This window comes from Juglans microcarpa x Juglans regia, chromosome 6S (genome assembly GCF_004785595.1).
Source record: "Juglans microcarpa x Juglans regia isolate MS1-56 chromosome 6S, Jm3101_v1.0, whole genome shotgun sequence".
Taxonomy (NCBI): domain Eukaryota; kingdom Viridiplantae; phylum Streptophyta; class Magnoliopsida; order Fagales; family Juglandaceae; genus Juglans; species Juglans microcarpa x Juglans regia.
The window spans coordinates 20,771,271-20,794,351 of record NC_054605.1 but is presented as its reverse complement, the minus strand read 5'-3'; the positions used below and the strand labels follow the sequence as shown (position 1 = coordinate 20,794,351).

Genomic DNA, 23,081 nt, shown 5'->3' with positions numbered 1-23,081 from the left:
GAATCGTAATATTATAATTTATATGGTAGTGATCATGGAGATGACACCCAACATATATATATATATATATATATATATATATATATATATATATATCTCATGATGCATGCATGTTATCTATATATGGATGCAGCTAGCTAGCTAGCTAGGTTCCTCAAATCTGTCAGTCTTTTTGTCTTTTGGCCAGATTGATATGCAGCATGTCCCAATATTCAAACCTCATAGAAATATATTCGCGTCCTTTCTGAGGTCTCATTCTTCTTTCGCATCAATTTAATTTTATTTTGAGAAATAATTTATACAAATTTTAAATAGATAAATTTTATATAAAATTTTATAAAAAAAGTAGATTTTATTTAAAAAAATATAAAATAAATTATTATTTATTAATGAGATCCAATATTTTACAAAAAATTTCTATAAAATTTGTCTATTTAAGATTTATACCTAGCATTTCTTTTTAATTTTAGTGTCATTAACGTCCTCTTTATATTTTATATTGAAAATTGATTTCAACTCAACTCATTTATAATTATTATAATTTTTTTAAATTTTTATATAAAATATAATAAATAATTTATTTTTTTTAATTTTAATAATATTTTATTTAATTTTTATCTCAATTCAACCCATCTCAACTCAATTATCAATACAAACGATCGAACTCAATTCTCTAGAATAAATTGTGGAGTACTGGAATAATTCCTAAAATAAATTAAAAAAAAATAATGACATGATATTATATATTATTTATTAATGTCAGTAGTCAGGTCGGACGTAACTGATCATTTATAATCAAATATGAATTATATATTATGGAATTGGTTATACAATTGGCCCTATTTTGATTTAAAAAATATTTCATTTCATTATTATAATTTTTTTAAATTTTTATATAAAATATAATAAATAATTTAATTATTTCAAATTTAAATTCAATTTTTTTAAATTTTAAAATAATAATAATATTAAAAAATATTTTTAATATTTTTTTAACTTTTATTTCTTATTTAAAATCATCAAATCTCATTTCCTTTTTCAATCAAACCAAGCTTAATCACGAGGATTTCGGAGAATAAAGGCAAAAAGAATTGGGAAGAGTCAATTTTCAATAGGGGTGAACCCATTTAGATTTGATTAATGCTTGTGTCGCGATTTTCCGAAGCTAATTCTTAGGGCGGGGTCCATGCACATTAACTTACTTTTATCAATCATTGACTGGTCAATATCGTCATCAATATGAACACAATGACTAGAATGCGTCTCTGTTCATTGTTGACTGCTTTGAACATGCCATTAATATTGCATGATTATTAGGTGATCAGTCATGCATGCAGCACTTCATGCATCAATTTAGCACGTGGAAAGTGAAAAAAAGCGAAGCTACTTCCTCTTAATTAGATAAAGAAAAAAATAGCGCAAGTTTTTATTTTGTTAAATATTATATCTCAATCATTTTAAGTACTACGCACTTAGTTTCGTAAAGTTATATTTACATAATATAATCTTAAAATTTTTTATATTAACTTATATATATCTAAATAGTTAACTACTTATAAATAATATTTATCTAAATTTAAATAACTATTATTTACCTTACAAATCATATTTTAATCATTATTTCTCTCACCTCCCTCTCTCTTTCACAACCCTTTCTTTTTCCCTCTCCTTCAATAACACAATAAACCTTCACTTGCATATCATTTTATTATTATAATATATTATATATATATTTTTCATTTTATTTTATTTTTAATATAATATATAAAAAATTATATTTTTTATTATTACATTTATATTATTAATGTCAAATGTATGTAGTGAATACTAATTACAAAATATATATAAAAAAAAATTGATTTTAGCAAAAAATTGATTTTATTATTATTTTACCTCAAATATGCATAAGCCAATGTAAAAATTTTGCTTGAATGACAAAATAGATATGTAAAAGAGGTGATTTTACATATGCATATGCATATGCATAAACCAATGCTAATGCTCTCATATATTAATAGAGATTTTTAAAACATAATTTCTTGTTATATAATTATATGCACTGAAAATACTATTTTGGGTGAGTAAATTATATCATGAGCTAATTCGGTTCCTTTTCCTCGTAATGATTTAATTATAAGCTGATCATGATAAACTTAACTAACACATCATGCAAAATTACTCACTCCATTTATATATATATATATATATATATGAGAAATGATAGTTGCAATTGTGAATGAATAAGTGCCGCACAATCACTTTTAAAAAAATGAATAAATATAAGATCTACATAAAAATAATTAATTTTTTAATAGTAAATTTCACTATTTTTCAAAATAAATTGTGTAACACTTGCATACTCCAAGACTATATGTAGCATTACTATATATATATCCAAAAAATTGCTTGTAAGTACGTAAATATAATTGTATAAAATAAAAAAGACCTGCCAAATGATCTATTGAAGTAAGAACACTCTTATTGGATTAGCTAAAAGTTAAATCTATTGAGTATTTAGTTATTAGAGAGTAAAATATGCTCACAATAGATTAGCTAAATTTCAAATATTTGAAATTTAGCTATAATGACTTTCAAAATTTTTTCTAAATTTGAAGGTTATTGTACATACATAAAATACATATTTTATTAATTATTTATCTCTCTTTCTTTCTATCACATATTTTATCACAATTGGTATATTAATTTGAGTTAGTAATATATTAATTTAATAAGAATATGATTACTAATTAATATATATTAGGTAGCATAGTAAAATATGATAAAATAAAATAAGTTAATAATTAAAAAAATAAATATTTTTGAAATTATTAGTTATTCATTACTATATAATGAATAAATATATAATCTAATGTGGAGATTTGGTGTGAATAACCAAAACTAAATTCATCATATATTATTTTATTATTATATAATGAAAAAATAGTTATTCCAATGTAGAAATTTATGTGAATGAAATAGCTAAAAGTCAATTTTTTTTTACATTCATAAAAAATATTCTTTAACTTTGACTAATCTAACGAGAGTGTTCTATCCTAGCTAGAGTAGTAATATTAATGTTAATTGTACGTAATAATTAAAAGAAAAACGAAGAAGAATAACCTAATTAAGCCATGACTCCAGCTAGCTACAGGTTTGGCTTAACGGCGGCTACATGCAGCTAGCTAGCCTAGCTACAAATTAGCCTTGGCTTATATTGATCGAGCTCTGCAATTTCGTATAAATCAATCTATTATTAATATACGTATTGCAAGCTTTTTGACGCGCGTGATATAATTCAAAAGTACTTCAAAGATCTTTTTTTTTTTCTTTTTCTTGTAGATCTCTTTCAATCCTAATCATTAATTTCAAATTAATTAGTGATCATATCTCGCAGTTTCAGCTTGTATCACACATAAAAACTTTATAGAATAGTAGAATTTAATATATCTTCCCTTTAGAACCTCAGCTTTGTGCCCAATTAGACCCATATATACCAACAACCAACTCACACAAATAATTTATCAAAATAAATAAATAAATAAAAACTCGCATAAATAAGCTGCTGGTGTACTTGCGCAAGTGCCCTCACATGACTCATCAATTTCCCCAGAATTGGAAAATAAACCTAATATCGACCTTCCTATATATATTAAGAGGCAATTGATCATGAAGGATCACCACATACGATAAAGATCAGTTGGTGGTCAAATATTATCTTATTTGTTCATTTAGACTATATGCACTATTTTTTTCCCTCTCCGATCGATCGTAACAACCCCAATTTATATAATGAAGAAAACTATCGTTTTTCTAGCTCAATTAAAAAAAAAAAAAAAAAGGGAACAAGAAACACTTTCTGATCTCTTTAGCTTCATATATCCATTGCTAAGTGCTAAATGTTATATACAGCATTTTAATACAAAATAGGCTTGCAGCTTTATCGGGAAATGTTGTAAGAAAACCTTAGAGCAAACACATCTAATTATTCAATATGTGACTTATAATTTTTATCATTTTATTTAAATACACATGTATTTAAGTATTAAGATAAAAAAATAAAAATAGTAAATTACATGTTGATTAGGTAAACGTGTGTAGTATAAGACTTTTATGTATATATCATTTCTTTGCTCTATTAGAGACGGAGTAATATTGTTATCTAAAAACGTTTACACTACACACTATCCACATTACATAATTTGATTTATAGCACGTAGTATAAAGACTTTTAAATAAAATTATATAGTCATTAGAAATGAGACTTTAAAGTTGCTCTATTTTTTCAAGTACTCCACTAGAAATTAATGCTCTATTTTTTTTTTTTTCAAGTCATGGTACTTAATTATAATCTAGCTCGAGGTTGAAGTTGAACATTATGCGAGAGGAAAGCCAATTAGAAGAAAACCGATCCTTTCCCATGGAGGTCAAACTCAAGCTGCTGATAAGTTTGTTAACCAAAACATGCAGGTCATGGTACGAACATAACGCGCGTACCGAGATTAAGACGTTCTAAATTAATGGAAAATCTTGCTTCAAAAATAATAATAATAATAATAATAATAATAATAATAATAAATCTAAATGCAGTCATTTTTGTCCACCCCTTTTACACGAAATGAGCTGATAAAAAAAATGTTACCAGATGACAATACGTCCCTCCAATACAAAAATGTACTGTACATAACCAGAAGTCTCTTTCTGTCTCTTTCTCTCTCTACCTATCATACCCTATGAATTGTGCAGTTTCTTCGTAACATGACGTTACACCGATACCTAAAAAAAAAAACCGACAGGAGATTAGACAGATTTTTTTTCTTATCGCATACATTACATACTATATTTTTTTATTATATTTTTTTAAATTCATTTTAATTTTTCTATTCTTCTTAAATTAATTAAATTCTTTTAATTCTCATCCATATACCCACATTTAGTAAGGAAAAAGAAATAAAAAAATTTTACAAATTATGTATGATATATGATGTGAATATGATTAGTAATTTTTTTTTTCTATGGTTCTACTAATAGAATTAAAGTGATACACAAGGGCTGAGTTGGCCTAGTTTGATTTTCAAGTAATGATATCCTTTCATTTTTTTTATTATTGTTTTACCACTCAACTATTTTCTTTTTCTTTCTCTTTAAATCTGAATTAAAAATCTTAAAATTTGACATTATTACATAATTTTATAGAAAATAAATTAAATCTAGAATCTGTCATTTTCAGCTATAATTTTCCATGCGAAAATGGGAGACATGGGGTAAAAAGTCTGTCAAGTCCACCATCTTCTTCTTCTTACGTTTTTCAATTTCTGTTTGATAAAACAAGTGCTAATGTCAGTTGTGCACGCAATTCGTGCACAAAAATGATTGAACCTAGCGCTAATCTTGTATGGACATGTCACTTCTTTTAATTTTGTATTAGGCTTATTTTAATTTGTATAAATTTATGATATATTTTAATTTTGTATGGATTTCAATTCTTATTTTGTTATTCATTATGGAGTGACAGAGAGTCACTTTATCCAATTTAATTAATGATAACTCAACTCATATCAAACTAATTATTGATGAAACTTAGGTCTTATTTGAAATTTTGGATTATAAATTAATCTCATCTAACTATTACAATTTTTCTAAATTTTTTAAAAAAATACAACAAAGATGCCTTGTTTGGATTATACGTGCCGTGCACATAGCTTGGTATGTATATATAAATATCTTATATATAATAAGTGCCAATAAACAGGCAGCTCTTGATTTATTATTTTTTTCCTTTTTACCCTCTATTTTCTATTTCTTTTACGGCCATATCCTTGATTTCTCCTACTTTCTGGAACTTATCAGATTGTGATTTCTTTTTGTTTTCCATCTCTTCCGTAATTCTTATCGGATTCTATTCATTTTGCCGCTCTGTCCTTCACTTCTCTTGCATTTTGCTTTCCACTTTCAATTTTTTTTTTTTTTTTTATATCACCGCTTGGACCACCGCTTGCACCGATTGCTTTAAAGTATAAAAATCAAATTTCTTTTGCCGCTTCCTATAAAAACGATAATCCTTCTAGTTTCCTTTATATCCCTTGATCTGTCTTTTTCTCCTTTTTGCCCTTGATTCTATATTTTTTTTCCCTCCATGTCCCTTTGTTTATCTTTTATAGCTTTCCTAATGTGTCCTTCATTTCTTTGTTCATCTTTTCCCGCACCAATAAGTAGGCGGTGTCGTCCATTTTTGTTCATTTTTTTTTCCATTTTTATCCTTCATTTTGTATTTATTTTTCATCTTTGTTCTTGACTTCTCCTGTGTTCTGATTTTTTCCAGTTGTTATCTTTTTTTATCACTGCTTGCACCGACTGTTGCTAGATTCAGATTGATTTTTTTTCCCATTTTCTACCACTTGCTGCTTGGTTTTTTGTTAGCATTTTCATATTCTTTACGCTTTTGCCCTTGCTTTTGTTAGCATTTTCTCAAATTTTGGATTTTTGTTATCAGTTTCCGATTATTTATTTTTCCCACCCCTTCCACCGCTTGCCAATTTGTATAAATTTAGTCATCTCGTTGTTTTAACATTCTCAAATCTGGTTCTAAATTTGCCTCTCAGCTCTCAACTTTCACAGGTATTTTTTACTATTTATTCAGTTCTTTTTTTTATATGCAATAATTAATTGTTAGAAATAAATTAATTTTCACTTTTCTAAAAAATTTTGTTGTCCCTTGATATCCTTTTTTAAAAAGATCTGTTAAGTTCTCTAGGAAAACAAATAAATGAAGAACTATACAACCAATATCAACAAAAAGAGTAATTTTTTTTTTTTTTTCCATAGATGTGAATATTCTTGTATTTTTTTCCCCGTGTAGGTGAATGAAAAAATCGCAATATTCATCTTTACAGATTTGAGTAGATCTAATTTTATGCAAATGTTCAAAGGCTGAAGTATGTGCAACCTGCCAGATCGTTTGTAAATTTTGAAATCAACACGATATGTTTTTGTTTGTTTTTCTTCTCAGTAAAATATGAAATTTTCTATGCTTTGATGAAATATAATCAACTTGATATGCTTCCTTTTGCTTTTGTTTTCATTTAAATACGAATTTCCCTATGCTTTCATGAAATAGTTCATACACATGCATGTTAAAATTTTTTAGCTTGGATAATTTCAGACCCAATATTTACAATGTAAAATATAATAACGTAAATTCATAACACAATAGACATATACGTGACAAAGAAAGTAGGAATTGCAATTAAAAAAAATTAAAAGTAGAAATTATAACGTAAAAAATAGAAATACAGCTACCAAAAACAAAATTGCATCTAAACAGAGTAGCTACATATTTTGCACTACGATACTTTCAGGTCAATTCATAACAGAATAGACATACATGACGAAGAAAGAAAATGGAAAGAAGTAGGTATAAAAGAAATTGTTAAACTAAATAAAATTTTGGTGTAGAAGATCGAAACACGTAATACATGTGTAAAATTGGCAAAACTATAAAAATATATGTGCATATAGAAACGAGATGAATAAGTATCAAAAGAAGTAAACTTTTCCAAACCCAGAAGTTTCACAGAACGTCAGATCATAGCTAAATAAATATGCTCGATAGATGAACAAAAATGAAAGAAAAAAATGCATAACGAAGCAAAGAAGGTATTAACAGGAATTTTACAGAAGCAAAAATAAGAGTAACAATAATCACAGATCTGAAAAAAAGGAACTGTAAAGTTATAAAAAAACTGCAATGAAAAAAATCCAAAACATAAAATAGAAATCAACTGAGAATGAAAAAAAAATTAATATATGAACATGATCTCTTCAAATACGTAAAGATCTATTGAAATCTATACGGAAAAAAAAAGTAGCAACAGAACCGAACAACATCCATTCATTTACCTACAGATCCACAATAGAAGAAAAAACAAACCAAACAAGGGACAAAGAAAAATAAAAAATAAAGATCAACTCAGAGGGAAAAAACCTAAGAACACTAAAATCTGAACACGTTATCTTCAAATATATGAAGATCTGTTGAGATTTATAGGAAAAAACAACCGGCAACAAAAACATACAACATACGTTCATTTACCTGCAGATCCACGACAAAAGAAAAAACAAACAAGAGAGAGAGAGAACAGATAAGACTAGAGTGAAAGAGAAAAAATAAACATTAATCGAAAAAAATAAAATAAAACACAGATCTAACATAATATCTTCAAATATATAAAGATCTGTTCAGATCTATAAGGGAAAAATGCAATAGAAATAAAAGGAGTTAAAAATTGTGCATGAACTCGAATCTGTAGAAAATGTTTCCTACAGATCAGAGATAGAAGAAAAAAAAAGAAAACAGGCAAATAATAGAGAAAACGAGATCCTAACATTGAGATCCTTATGATTGCTAAAAGCAAAGGCCGCTTGGTTTCTTCGTACAACTATTGGCTCTCGGTGGTAGGCTTTTGGAGGCTCTAACGGAGGAGGGAGGTCCATGCATGCTGTGAATGTGCATGAAGGGTGGACATGCGATGGCCGACAATGCCGTTTGTGGAAGCTGGAGGTTGGGGAGAGCAGAGGAGGATGAAGGATTTGTAAAATACATATCCAACCAAAAGAAGAGAAAAATATATATAAAAAGAGAAATGAGAATATAAGAACATTTTAAGATCAGAAAATAAGTTCGGATCTATAAAAAAAAAAAAAAAAAAATACACGCCAAGCGAAAGAACAAAATATAAAATAAAAATCTCAGATCTCAAAAAAAATGAAAAAAATATATATACAAACAAAAAAAATGAAATATTAACATTTCCAAATCCGAAGAACAAATCTAGAGATTTGTTAGCATTTGAAAAAAAAATGGCCTGCAACCAAAATAATCACCACAGCAACCCAAAGCACAAAAATAAAAGGAAAAAACAAAAAAAAAAATGAAATCCAAGAGATACAATCATCTTAATATACAAAAATAAGAACAAGAAAATAAAAATCCTCTAGATCTGAAAAATAAACTTTTAGATTTGTAAGAATTCGCAAGAAAGAATTCTAAGAAATCAAAAAACACAGAGAAATAGAGATTAAAGAGATGGAAAAGTGGAGATTGTTATTTGTTTGGTCAAGTGATGCGAGATAAGACTACGCAAGACGGCACTGCCGTGTTGCTGTTGACATTGGTGTGGCTGACAGTGGAAGCAAGAGATGGAGAAAAGAAAGAAAGAAAAAAGATGAGGTGAAGAAGAATCTGGAATGTTGGGGAATGAGAGAGAACATTTTGTGAGAGAATAAGAGCATCCCCATTGGATTCCCCATAATTTTCCACATAATTTAACTAAAAAGTACATTCCCTAAACTTTTTCTCTAAATTTTACTCATCTTTCAAAAACCTTCTACATCTCATTCTCCATCCCTATCTCTATTCTATTAAATAATATTTCTATATTCTTTCTTTATTATTTTTTTCTCACTTCCATTTACAATCTTAATTACTAACTCTTTTATCTTATTATCTTCTTTTCAAATATCACATTCTCCAAAATACTTATACGATTTTGACTACTGAATATAGTATTATTTTTCAAACCGAAATTCGTATTATAGAAATAGTATTTTTTTTTTAATATGTGCATTTTCTAACGGTAACATTTTGAACTCTTACATCCAACGGCATCTTCAACTCCTGCTTCCAAAGGTAATATTTTTTATCTTTTCTCCAACGGTAACTTTTTTTGTCTTCTCTCAAACAGTAACATTTTTTATCCTATATGCAACGGTAACTTTTTCTTCTATAAATACGCATTCTGCTTGCATTCACATTCTCACAAACTCAAGTCTCATTTTATTTAAAGAACTGAAATTCAACAGTCTCCCGTGATATCTCACTCCCTTCATCAAATAGCTCGTACATTCTTTCGTAAATTGCTCACATACTTATCATCTGAAGATGAGTTAGATGTTGTTCTTAATGACGAGGCTGATAGACAATCATCGAGACATCGTGCCAATCGCCAATGCCGTAAGTTTATTCGGCGTGATCATATTCAAGGGCACGAGCGTCTATTTCGCGATTATTTTACTGAAAACCCAGTATATCCCTCGAATCTATTTCGAAGGAGATTTCAGATGAGCCGTCCCCTATTTCTCTGTATTCTAAATGAGGTAGAGTCGTACGAACCGTACTTTGTCCAAAGAAGAGATAGTGCCAGAAGACTCAATTTATCTTTTATGCAAAAGATAATTGCAGCACTTAAAATGCTAGCATATGGGGTTACTGAAAATTTTATGGATGAATGCATACGTATTGGTGAAAGCACCGAAATGGAGAGCCTTAAAAAATTCTCTGAGACAATAATAAGTATTTTTTCAGATGAATATTTACGGTCTCTAAATGTCAATAATATTGCTCGATTGCTTGCTGTTGGTGAACAACGGGGATTCCCAGGAATGCTGGGAAGCATTGACTGCATGTATTAGAAGTGAAAAAATTGTCCCGTAGCTTGGAAATGTATGTACTCCGGCCACATTCGTGAACCAACTATTATTTTAGAAGCAGTTGTTTCATATGATCTCTGGATATGACATGCATTTTTTGGTATGTTCCGGTTCACATAACGACATTAATGTGCTAGAGAGATCTTCTATTTTCACGGAACTTGCCCAAGGGCGTGCTCCTCCAGTCAATTACACAATCAATGGCAACCGCTACGAGATGGGGTATTACCTTGCGGATGGTATTTATCCCAAGTGGTGAACTTTTGTCAAGACAATTCCATCACCACAAGGGAATAAGAAAATTTTTTTGTGAAAGCACAAGAATCTGCAAGAAAAGTTGTCGAGCGTGCATTCGGGTTACTTCAACAACAATTTGCAATCATTTGTGGACCCTCCCGAATGTGGAAAGTCAAGGAACTAACAAATATAATGAAGGCATGTGTTATTCTATATAATATGATCATTGAAGACGAGCGTGATGATAGTGAGGATTCAAACATTGAGTATGATTAACTTCATGATGAAGATTTCCAATTCTCGCGCAATCATACAACTGAGCTTACGGAGTTCATCCAACGTCATCATAATATTAGAGGCACATCGGCACATTATCAGCTCCAAGCAGATCTAATTGAATATCAGTGGCTATTATATTCCCAACAGTAGACATGTCGAATAATTGATTGGTATTTCCTTCATGTTATAGTGACTATATTTGAGTTAATTAAGTTTCAATTCGTAGTTCCTTTATGCTAGTAGTGACTATATTTGAGTTAATCAAGTTTCAATTCGTATTTCCTTGATGTTAATAGTGATTATATTTGAGGTAATCTGTAATAGTTTCTGAAATTGTAATATGCAATTTCCTTGTTTCAAAATATCAATTTACACAATATAAATTAAAAATTAAATTGTCTTAGTATCAAAAAATAAAGAAATAAATTGTCTTAATATTGTCATCCATCATTGTTTGAAACAAAAAATAAATAAAGAAATAAACTTTTTTACATAAAAAAAAATCAATCAAAATGTGCTGCATCATTGCGTCTCGCCATGATGTCCCTTTGCAATTGCTCGAAATATAACCGTTGCAGTTCTGGCATGGCACTCACGTCCATCATCATAATACGCTGATTCGCTTCCTTCTTAGCGAGCTCTACTTTCTTCTATTAAGACTTGTGAATTAACCTGCACTATAACACCATCATCACAGCCCATTCCCCCGAGAGATACGAAACACTACAAAGAAACCCAACAACACAGAACAAATTACCCATGGAAAGAGCAACGAAACATACTTGGTTTAAGGAACCTAAAGTTACATTTTGTAGGATATCATGAAATTTACATAATTGGTTTAAGGAACCTATGAAATTTATCCATCATTTATTATTCTTTTCCATTCTCCACTTAATATTTTGATTAGGAAATATTAAGTTCTTGGTTGAAGAGTAAAAATTAATACTATTTGTAATTCATTCATGACCTATAATTGCTATAGACACACACACACACATACTATAAGTTCTGGACACACACACACACACACATTAACTTCTGGACACATAACTGCTATAGACACACACACACACACACATACTACAATAACTTTCGAAGTACAGAGTGTAATAAGAAAGTTGAACTCATAAAAAGATCACGAGCACTACATTACCCTCCAAAGAGTTCTGCATAAACTAACAAATAGCAAAAATCCATAAAATCAAACACCACAAATAGTTCCCCCATGAAATCAAACACCACAAATAATTACATAGTACATGTTGAATGAAGATAAACTACAAGTTGAATCACACATTAAAAAAGAGATAATTCGAAAACAATAAGTTCCATATTCAGTTTCTTCTTCTTTTTACAACTGGAGATTTCCACAGTAAGCAAACAGCCCATGAAGGAAAATGAGAGCAAAATCAAAACGATCCCACACAAGCACAACATAAAACACAATTTTAATTCAATAAATATAACTTGACTTTCACAGCAACCAAACAACAGTGAGAAAACATCAACAAAATTGGAAATATCAGCTTCCACCGCAACACAAAACAAATTTCACAATCACATAAGTCCGAAATTCACATCTCATAGAAAGTGAAAGAAAAAAAAATCAATATAGAGTAATTTAAAAATAAAAAATCTACGAAACATCATCACTTTCTCAGCAGCCAAACACTCAGCACAATCAACTAAAATACAGACAAATTAATGGCAACAATGATTAAAATGATAACCGGTTTCCTCAAACAAGGCCCAAAATGAGAATGACTAAACATGAGTGACAAAAAAAAAAAAATTTTGAATCAATCTGCAAGCACTGAAACATTCTCGGCAACCAAATAACGAAGAGATCACCGACGCAGAGCACCAAATTGTAGGCTCTTCATCACATACTTACCTTGACCATGGCCTCGAGAGGAAGCAAAAAGGGGAAGAGAGAAACAGAGAAGGAGAGAGGTATGATTTGGTGAAAAAATTTTCGAAAATGAGGGAGAGGGGGCGAAATTTGGTGTTGCGAAATTAAACTCACAAAAATTTAGGGAAACCGAAATCAAAACTTACAAAATCTCGCGATGGAGAGGGGCTGCGATCGTTGGTGTTTCGAGGGAGGGGTTGGAGCCGAGAGAGAAGAAGACGCGGGATGAAAGGCCTCTGAATGCGATGGAGATCTACAGTCGTTCCCCATATATGGGAAACGACTATAGAATCCGTAAATGTAAACCGCAAAATGGGGAATCCATTGGGATGGATTTTTCTCTAAAATCCTAAATTTATTCTCAAATTATAGGGATTGATCCCATATGAGGAGTTCAATGGGGATGCTCTAAAGAGGTGTCGGCACTGAGAGGAAAAAATAGAAGGGAAAAAAGATTTACTCCTGCTTTTGTATTTATTTTCACTACTTGTCCCGTTTATAACTTTAGATGTATTAAAAATAATTTTCAATCAAAATTAATATATCAATTACCCATAAAATTATAATAACAAAAAAGAGTCTTAAAAAAATATACTCTATTTCTTTTCTGCATTTTTTTCCTGTAATTGGTACTTTATTACCTAATCCAAAATTAATAACAACATTTGAAAACTTTTAAAATTTATAATATATTACAATTTGTTCAAACTGTTTATATATTTATTTTGGAAGTAATAAATATACGCTATATGCAATCAACTATAATTATTGATATAGATCTAGTGTTTTCTATTTTTTTAACTTATAGATTCGCTTTTTCTGTCGTTCATTTACTGTTCTTCAAGCTGGTTATTGTCAATTTCCCCTATTCTTATTGTTCTTTTAGCTATCCTCTTGAAATGATTATTGAAATGAAATTATATATTATTGAAATGATTACGTGATTTTGTATAATATATTTCTTTACAACAAGTGTTTTGGTTTTGTCATTTGTGCTTGTCTTTCTGTTCGTTGTTTGGCTCTATTTTCACTGATTTTTTATTTGCCCCTATCTTCAGGTACGCTTTATTAATATTCATACAAATAGATGATGTTGTTTATATTTTATAATATTTAATGTATTTATTTCTACGAGGCATCTTGCAAATATATACCTATGATATATGTGGTATGTTATTTGTTTATTTGTTAAGATTTCTTGAAATCTCATTGTGATAATTTTCACTACGATTTCCCATCTGGAATGGCAAAAGTTATAATAGGATAACAAAATTTTGATGAAAAAATGCAAAATGATAGCAACTCCTCTGGAAAGAATCGTGTCTAAGAAGATTATAAGTTCACCCAAGACCTCCATCTTGAAACACCTAGAGACAATTGACCAAGCTATCACAGAGATACTTGACGATATAGAGAATTTTAAACATCATCACAATCGAGATAAAAATTGGAATCTAGATAAAATAGTAAAACCCAAAACTTAAGATATCTTCTCGCACTTACTTTTTGAAAAATAATGTTTTGATAAATCCCGTGTTTGTGTTTTAGATTTTAGACTGTGCATATATTTAAATTTTATTACATCAACCATTTTATTATATGTCATGTAAAAATTACAACAAAACAATTGAATATGAAAAAAATGAGAAAGTTTTATTTTATAGTGGAAAAAAAATAGAGACTTCAAAATCAAGATAAACATTTTTTTTCATATTCTGGAGTCAAAATTTTTTACATTATAATTAGAATATATTAATTGCTAATATCAATAAATAATAATTTATTTACTATTTTTAGATATAAAGTTTATTTAGAAATATATAGTGATAACACATCAACTTCAATAGTTGTTTTTGAATCTGCAATAAAAAATTATATAACTGTAACTGTGTTTGTGAAAATTTCTATGTTATAGTTATGGATATTTTACAGATAATATATATGATATTTTTTATAATTAATGAGAAAATATTAAAACATAGACAAAACTATTACATTTCATAATCATATATATTAATCTATTTTTTATTATTACGTATTTTTACAAAAAATTCTTATTTTTAAAAATACTTTTCATATTTTTGCAACTGGGCGTTTGCCCTTTACTAGTATATAAATAAATATATAAATAAAAGAAAAAAAGTTGCGTCGAAAAGCGGGACTTGGATTAGACTTGCAGCCCGCCTCCTGGTATAGACTATAGAGGTTGAGCTTCCCAAACGAGCCCATAGGAGTTTTGAACCAAAAGCCCAATCTACTCCAGCCCTCTTCCGTTTTCAACGAACATTGTGCATGACCCAATATGTTTGTTGGTTTCTCATAGTTTTTAAGAGGCTTGACCGCAAAGAACAATTTCTTTCTTAACATCACATTTTATAATATATTTTAAAATAATATTTTATTGTTAGGATAATTTTGTAAAGGGATATTACTTTTATATCTTATTTTACAAAAATATATCTCATTTAAAATATAATTATGCAAAGTAATGTGTAAATCAATTTTCCTTCCAAATTCTAAATTCAAGCTAATAGAAAATAAATAAAATTTATTATTTAATTTATATTCTAATAGCTACATATAGATATTGCCTTTCATTCTATTTCATCTGCCTCCAAATTTATATTGAGTTCGAGTTGATTATAGTAGTGAGAAGTGTTACGGTTACAAATAAAGCTTATAAAAATAAATTATAAATTGATATGATTATACATAATACATTGGATCTATTTTATAATATAAATAATTTTACATTCAATGTTATCGTGTCAACCCAAATTAATATATAAATTTACTTTATAAGGACTGAAGAGTTTTTTGTTTTTTTTTTCTTAAAAGAAGTTGGATTTGGATTCATGACTTCAATCTCCAACAATTAAGGCTGGGGAAAAAGAACAATCCTATGACAAGTGGCGCATTGCGCGTATGAACAATTTGACTTTCCTAAACAGCGTCAAAAGAGTAGACTTAACCCAAATCCGTGAAGCCGTACGTGGTTGATTTTCGAGAGTTGAGACTTTGGGGTTTGGTTGATTCTGACTGCCAATGCCAGCAATGGTTTCAATTTTGAAATCCAGAGATTCAAAAAGGGATGTCACAAAATCACCAAATTAATTCCTAACGCCCCAACTAAATCCATGCCAACAAACGTAGCCGACCATTGTAAATGCCTTGCGCGTACCTTCACCTAATCTGCAAAACCCCCCATCATTTCAAATCCGATGCCCTTCCTCTCAAGGAACCCCTTTCTTTACATCTTCCACCCAACCCACATTACTCAACTACAGCCTTTTCCAATGTCTTTCACCCGTCTCTCTGTCGCGTGACACACTACGTTACAACTTCCAACTCACGCCCCCACACAAAACAAAAAGGAAACCTGGTACACACCACACGTGCTGCTATCTCGCATCTTATAAACAATACCCTAATTAAAATTAAAAAATAATACTCCTAAATTCTAATATGATGTCTCAGTGTCGACTTAGGGCATAACTAAAAACACTAGATATATTCATCAAAAAATTAAAAAACAAAAAACACTAGATATATTATATATATATATATATATATGCAGTTAATTCATCCGTTTTGCCCACACGCGGTGTGGGTGTGTTGGGAACGCGCCCTTGCGAGAGTCGGTAATTTTACCGCGTCCGCGGCGGGTACCATCGATGGAGTCCCTGTCACTGCAGCCCAGGGCTGGTCTCTACCACCCCTGGAATTATGACGCTCGCCCTTAACTACCAATTTAATTACTTCGAGGTCCCAAAGTACCATATGGAGCAGCATCTTAAATTATCTCGATCGGCACGTGGACAAGCGCACGAACGTCAGATCATTATCAATTCCAGTAGAATCCCGATTCTGCTCTCTTATTTATTTATTTATTTTCTCGGTTCTGTATCGGTCACTTCCTCCATTGTCTTTGCATCTTCGACTCGGAGTCCCCAAAACAGACGACAGATTTTCTCAGAGGGTAGGAAAATTCGAAGAACTTTTAAAACCTTTGGATTTATTTTTAATTTGATGTGCTAACCACTAGCATCTCGACACGTGGCGGCTCCCGGCGAGACCATGGCCCTAGCGGACCACCACCATCACAGGACACACTCCGACCTGAAGCTCTTCAGGCTCTGCCCTTTTTGGCAATCGGGGAACACGTCGTCGTCTTCCTCCTCTACGCAGAACCTTACGCATAGTAACCGCGGCCAGGGGAACCATAGCAACCGACAAGCGGAGGGGCCCATTTCAAAGTCGTCCTCCAAAACCGTGTCGTCTGTGGCGCGATCGCTGCTCCCTCCTCGGCGTAGGCTCCGGCTCGACCCTGCCAACAACCTGTACTTCCCAAGTACGTTGTCGTCACTCTCTCTCTCTCTCTCTCTCTCAAGCTCTTCACTTCGACCTTCGACCAATTCTAACAACTTGCTGCTGCATGTTTGCTTAATTAGATTGCGGATTAGCATTTTGTTTTGTTTTTTTGTCTTTTTTCGTTCTTACCGTTGGTTTGTCACTTTTAAGTATCTCTGTGCTTCGTTTGCTCGCCTTTTCTAGAAAAAAACAAAAAAAACTCCTTGGGAATGGAATTTCGTAAACCTTTGAGGTGAGATCTTTACGGAAAACTTAAAAAAAAAAAAAAAAAAAGAGAGAGAGAGAGAGACTATATTTCCAGAATTGGCTTCTTCAAGCTTTTGAGATTTTAAGCCACAATAAAAGATGAAAAAGTGGTTTCTAGAATCTAGATCATTTCAATTATATGAGCCGTTGAATTTATGTGTATTCGATATTAGTTTTGTTTATCTTTCACTATATTGCGTTTTGTGTATCGTGAAGATGAGCCGGGTAAACAGGTTAAGAGCGCGATCAGATTGAAGAACACTAGCAGGTCTCATGTAGCTTTTAAGGTATCGTTTTCTCTTTGATGCTCCTCTCTTTCGACGTTGTTTCAGGATTCACCGAGTTTGCAGCATTATTTTTTTACATACTTTGTATGCCAGGCATTTTGAAATTATTTAATTAGGCAACTTCATTAGGCATTCTGAAAATTCGGCGGTGTCAATTGATACGGGCCCTAGCTTAATGGACCACATGGTCCACTAGCGTAATGGACCTCTAGCTGAAGTGAGTTTAGGTCATCATTAAATACTCTATATTCCACTCCAAGGGATTTTAATGGGAAGGTGGATTAAAATCTTCTGCAACTCTCCGACACGCACGCTTTTTACAACTCGAGAGAGATACGGTATGAGTATCTCATAGCAATAAATATTGTCAGCTGACAGTATGGACCCCGGCATTATATATATCGGGTCTATATGTTGTATCTATATCTCTACGAGTTATAGAAAGTATTTAGATTATAAAATTATTATGAACTCAATCCCTTTAAAACAGCTTAGCTCTATAGAAAATAAAATCTTAATGGGTTTGTTTGTCCTGCTTCAGTTTCAAACTACAGCACCAAAGAGCTGTTATATGCGTCCACCTGGTGGCATCCTTGCTCCTGGAGAAAGTATCATTGCAACTGGTATTACTCGTGTTTAGGATGTTGGAATTTCATTTTTTTAATTGTCAGGCGAAACTGGCATGGAATTTGAATTGTAATTATCTACGTTTCACTTCCCAATATATTCTCTATTTCTCTCACATTCATGAGTGGACAGTGTTCAAGTTTGTGGAGCATATTGAGAACAATGAAAAACCAGCAGACCAGAAGAGCAAGATTAAATTCAAGATCATGAGTCTGAAGGTGAAAGGAGGAGTTGAGTATGTACCTGAATTGGTAAGTTTTATGGCTCTAGTTTCACTAATGTTAGTTTATATCTGCTATTCTGTGAGTCTGAAACATGTTTTATTTTTTATGGATGAGAAACAAAAGGGAATAACAGACTAGAAATGTAAGTTGTGTGGTATTTGGTTAGGTTGGAAATTAAACGGTAGTCATGACTGTTTCAGTGGGATTGTTGGAAATCTTGTGATTCCTGTTAGCGTGTTCCAAGTTTCTCTCCCAGGAGTAATGGATACAAATTGGGCATATATGACCTAGATAGGCAATTTGTCACCGTGATGTTCCAGTTTCCACCCATTCCACCACCTCAACGAAAAATAGTTTTATTCCATGGCAGTTAGTTGAAGGTTGTGCAATTATTTTGTGCATTTTTATGTCCTAGTGCTTGAAATTGCTTCCATTGCATTTATCTGTCCTATATTGAAGCATTTGGCTTATATCATATGTACTGTTAATATTTGCAAACTTGATTCAGTGTGGACACGTTTGTGGTTTACCCTTCGTAGGGATGCCTAGCCAATATAACAGAGAATACACTTATCAATCTTTCTTTACTCGCTTTCACAAACCTCATTACAAAATACGTCAAAAAACTTGTATCCACAGAACTTCTCATTCTGTGTACCCACTCTCACCAAAACAATTACAAAACACATTTCAAAAACTTTTCAGGAATTCTATAAATTTAAAGAAATTCACTTAGCAAACATGCCCTTCAGTTGGATATAAATGTAGTGGTGGTACTAATATTCTGTTATACATATAGCCTTATAGGTGGGGTGAAGCCTGAATTGTTCCTTGACCTTTGCTCATACGGTTTGATGAACAAAAGGATCAAGTTACTATTCAGCTAGTTAGTAGTGGGATTAAAACCTCTTGGCTGTTTGAATCCGTGCAACTGTCCTAAGTATATTTGTAGTATTTGTGTTGAGAGAGAGAAAAAAAAAAAAAAATCTGTCCTAGATTTCATACATATGTCCGTATACCTTCCCTAGCTCACCCTTTTTGCATTTTGGCTTTTTGGATATCTGTTGGTGCTGAGCTACTATTTTTTGTTTAATCTTTTCTCACCCAGTTTGATGAACAAAAGGATCAAGTAATAGTTGAGCGAATTTTGCGGGTTGTTTTTATAGACTTGGAGCGTCCTAGTCCTGTAAGTTGAAGTTCAACAGTTTGGATAATTGCCGGATCTGTTGTGAACAAGTGTTCCATAATAATATTCTGAGTTTGTTCTCCACTTACTTCCTAGGCTTTGGATAAACTGAAGCGTCAATTAGCTGAAGCTGAGGCTGCACTTGAAGCACGCAAGAAGCCTCCCATAGACACAGGACCTCGGGTAGTTGGGGAAGGGCTTGTAATAGATGAATGGGTACGTATGCATATTTCATGTCTTGTCTGTTGTGACAAGAATGCCCAATCTTTGAAGTTTCTCTCTTATTCCATTTCTTGTTTTTATCCATGTTTCCCTTGTCTATTTCAGAAAGAGCGGAGGGAGAAATATCTGGCGCGGCAACAGGTTGAAGCAGTGGAGTCAGCATAATGTGTTATTTTCTCCTGCCGCAACTGCTTCTCCAGGGGAGAAAAAAGAAGTTTTGTGTATTGTTTACTCAATACTCGGGATTCATTGGGTCTGGCGTGAGAAGATGGGATGATGGCGTGGCAACTCGAGCGTCATGTAGAGAAAAATCTCACGTTATGTCATGACTATGCTCGAGATGAGCAGTGTGACTCTGTGAGGGGTAAAGGTACCTGATTTTGGAATGAGCTTTGTACTTTCAGATAGTGGATTTTGCTTTGTATGAAAATAAATCTATGCAAGTATTTGTCGCTAGGATGCCAAGATTATGTAGTATTTACTATTTAGTCCTATTTTTGCAGTCAATATTTTATTGGTAATTCATCGGTTTCCTTGTAATGTATGTCCTGATCTTATTGATTTTGTTGGATATAAAGGAGAACTGTATTACTCCAGTATAGAACTATGGATAAAACAGCCAACATCTTAAAACAAAATCAATAAAGAGACGTCTGAGCAATAGTCAGTGGTAAATTCCCAAGTCCTCCACGTGCTTAGAGTTTTTGTTTTTTATGAAGTTCGAAAATGAGCTTGCTAAGTGAACTGGGTCATCAGGCCTTCACATGCATACTTCCAGTCTTCCATAGTTCCATGCACAGAGTGAATAAAAAAGAGCATGCACCTACTCTAAACAGCAATTAATAAAACCCCAAGAAAAAAACAAACATGGCAATCAAAGCTGCACACTCACAACATTCCCTAAATCCAATCTGAAATTATCACTTGTTTAAGAAATTTAAATTGATGGGAACATATAGATTTTATTATTTATTTTATATCTTAACATCCATTTCATATGTAAGCCAGACTCATTTTCAATGGGTGACCTAACACAAAAAATATTTAATTAAATGAGAATAGAGTGTAAAGTCAGGGTTTTGAACTCAAGACCTTTGTTTTGATACTATTTGTTATGAACCCACTAGGTAGAACTCATACTTAAAACCGGCTTACAAGAGAAGGGTGCCTAGGAGTTTATAAACCACCAACTAATCTCATACTTAGGCCTCGTTTGTTTTCAGAAAACATTTCATCTAATCTCATCTAATCATTACAACTTTTCCAACTTTTAATATAAAATAAAATAAACAATTCAATTTTTTCAAATTTCAAAATAAAAATAGTATTAAAAAATATATTCTAACAATATTTTATTTAACTTTAATCTCAACTCATCTCATCTCCGAAAACAAACAAGCCCTTAGTCGATGTGAGATCATAACAACCACCACGCTCCGCAGTCGACGTCCATGGCGGTCCCGACACTCACATGGACTGGCTATGCACTAGGTCTTTCCTAGCTCCAGACGAACACTGCCATGCTGGCATCACCTCCCGTGCCGCAAGATGGCAACCGTGCCAACATGGACTGCATATGTGGGGTAGCTTTGATATCATGTGAAATCACTATTTGTCTCAAAAATTTAAGCTGACGAGAAGATGTAGATTTTTTATTTATTTTATATCTTAATATGCCATACTTAGGATTCAATTCTAATCATAAAAAGAAGAATTTTACTGTAATGCAACTATCTCCACCTCTGCATCTCCTGAATATAAACTTCAGCCGGCACTTAAAAAAAACCACAGAATATAAAAACAGAACACATCCTATACGTACATAAATGGTCTAATGTCTGCGCCAGAAAAACGATTCTAGTAAAGAACATTGGTGTGTCCACCTCGTAAGTTCTCCGGCAACTGAGTCCTGCGAACCAAAAATTTGATGAGAGCTATTTTGAACAAAGACAGCGACGCCACAGTTGCTGCTATTGAATCCTTGCCATAACGAGAAATTTACAGTTCCAGAAATCGTCTTACTCTTCTTGGCAGACATATCTTTGAGGGTGTAGAGCTTTCGAAGTTTTCTAACAACGAAGTCAGTGGATAGAACTCGACCTTTGTTCTCCCCCTCGAGGCAGTCTGTGACCAACCTGCTCTCGTACAATGCCACCATGACATTGGCACCACGATTGGCCACCTTTGTCCTTAGACATCCGGTTAGGGAGACTTGCAAGGAATCCAATGTCGGCCTTTGGAAGGTTGCCCGTTCAAATTAAAGTTTGCATAACGATCAAAGTTTCATACTTGAAAAAGATGAACATTTTACTAGAAACTAAAGCTTCATTTCAACTGGGACCCGATATAACATGATTAGCACATAAGAAATATGGATCTATATTTTGATAAAAAAAAATCCACAAAAGTAGAAAGAAAAGAAATATACTTACCGGAATGTGGGAGCAGGAACTCTAGGTGCATTCTTGATCGCGGCTATTAGAGCATTCTCATCATTGCCAACACAATGGGCCCTACCCTGAACCACCAGCTGGGGCGTGAACATGGTGTCGAGCTTGAGGGCCTCTGCATAGGCCTTTTGCCTTACGGTCCACTGGCTGGACCCAAACGGGTCCTTCCAACCCATAATCCCAGTAGACCATGTGAAAGCCCAGAACCAATACGGGCGGCAGGTCCAGCCCATCGAAGTCACCCATCCAAGCCTCGACACCAACAGCTCAACCTCTGGCGACGTGGAGCAGCCCTGCGAGGAGAAACAGCTCCACAAACACCGGCCCGCTGCGTCGCTGCTCTTCCGCCGACACATCTGCCGTGGCATTTTTCCGTTCCCTGAGTGACGACGACTTCGTCAAGGTGCTTCGATCGCCTGCAGAAGCAGGCAAAACAATGAGGCGACATTAATGTGTATCGTCTAGTCGCCTTGTTGACAAACCGTGGCGGTGAATAAGAGATCACAAAAGGGAAGGGAGAGAGAAGCTTGATGCAAAAGAGAGCGACATGTA

The 23,081-nt window shown here is 32.4% G+C and overlaps 1 protein-coding gene, 1 long non-coding RNA gene and 1 pseudogene across 4 annotated transcripts; 2 read left to right on the top strand and 1 right to left on the bottom strand.

The window, feature by feature from the left end:
• The first annotated feature begins 6,505 nt into the window (after positions 1 to 6,505).
• On the top strand, positions 6,506 to 7,302 carry LOC121237436. The gene is made up of 2 exons (XR_005934917.1): positions 6,506 to 6,615; positions 6,891 to 7,302. It is a non-coding gene; the product is annotated as an uncharacterized LOC121237436 (long non-coding RNA).
• A 9,411-nt stretch (positions 7,303 to 16,713) lies between these two features.
• LOC121237435 (vesicle-associated protein 4-1-like) lies at positions 16,714 to 20,600 on the top strand. Of its 3 annotated transcripts, XM_041134169.1 has the most exons (7): positions 16,737 to 17,267; positions 17,750 to 17,820; positions 18,362 to 18,443; positions 18,580 to 18,698; positions 19,780 to 19,857; positions 19,954 to 20,073; positions 20,185 to 20,600. In XM_041134169.1, the coding sequence occupies exons 1-7, from the start codon at positions 16,994 to 16,996 to the stop codon at positions 20,242 to 20,244; spliced, it is 804 nt and encodes a 267-aa protein (XP_040990103.1). In that variant the 5' UTR covers positions 16,737 to 16,993; the 3' UTR covers positions 20,245 to 20,600. The 3 variants fall into 3 exon arrangements, with proteins under 3 accessions (XP_040990105.1, XP_040990104.1, XP_040990103.1); XM_041134170.1 differs by lacking the exon at positions 19,780 to 19,857 and having other exon boundaries at positions 16,726 to 17,267; XM_041134171.1 differs by lacking the exons at positions 19,780 to 19,857; positions 19,954 to 20,073; positions 20,185 to 20,600 and adding an exon at positions 19,522 to 19,773 and having other exon boundaries at positions 16,714 to 17,267.
• Positions 20,601 to 21,793: 1,193 nt separating this feature from the next.
• LOC121237433 lies at positions 21,794 to 22,987 on the bottom strand (annotated as a pseudogene).
• Positions 22,988 to 23,081: the final 94 nt, after the last annotated feature.

Excerpts from the sequence above, each read along its gene's own strand:
- LOC121237435 (XM_041134169.1), top strand. The coding sequence starts at position 16,994 with ATGGCCCTAGCGGACCACCACCATCACAGGACACACTCCGACCTGAAG. Across the intron at positions 17,268-17,749 it reads CAACAACCTGTACTTCCCAA|ATGAGCCGGGTAAACAGGTT; the intron begins GTACGTTGTCGT and ends TGTATCGTGAAG. Across the intron at positions 17,821-18,361 it reads GGTCTCATGTAGCTTTTAAG|TTTCAAACTACAGCACCAAA; the intron begins GTATCGTTTTCT and ends GTCCTGCTTCAG.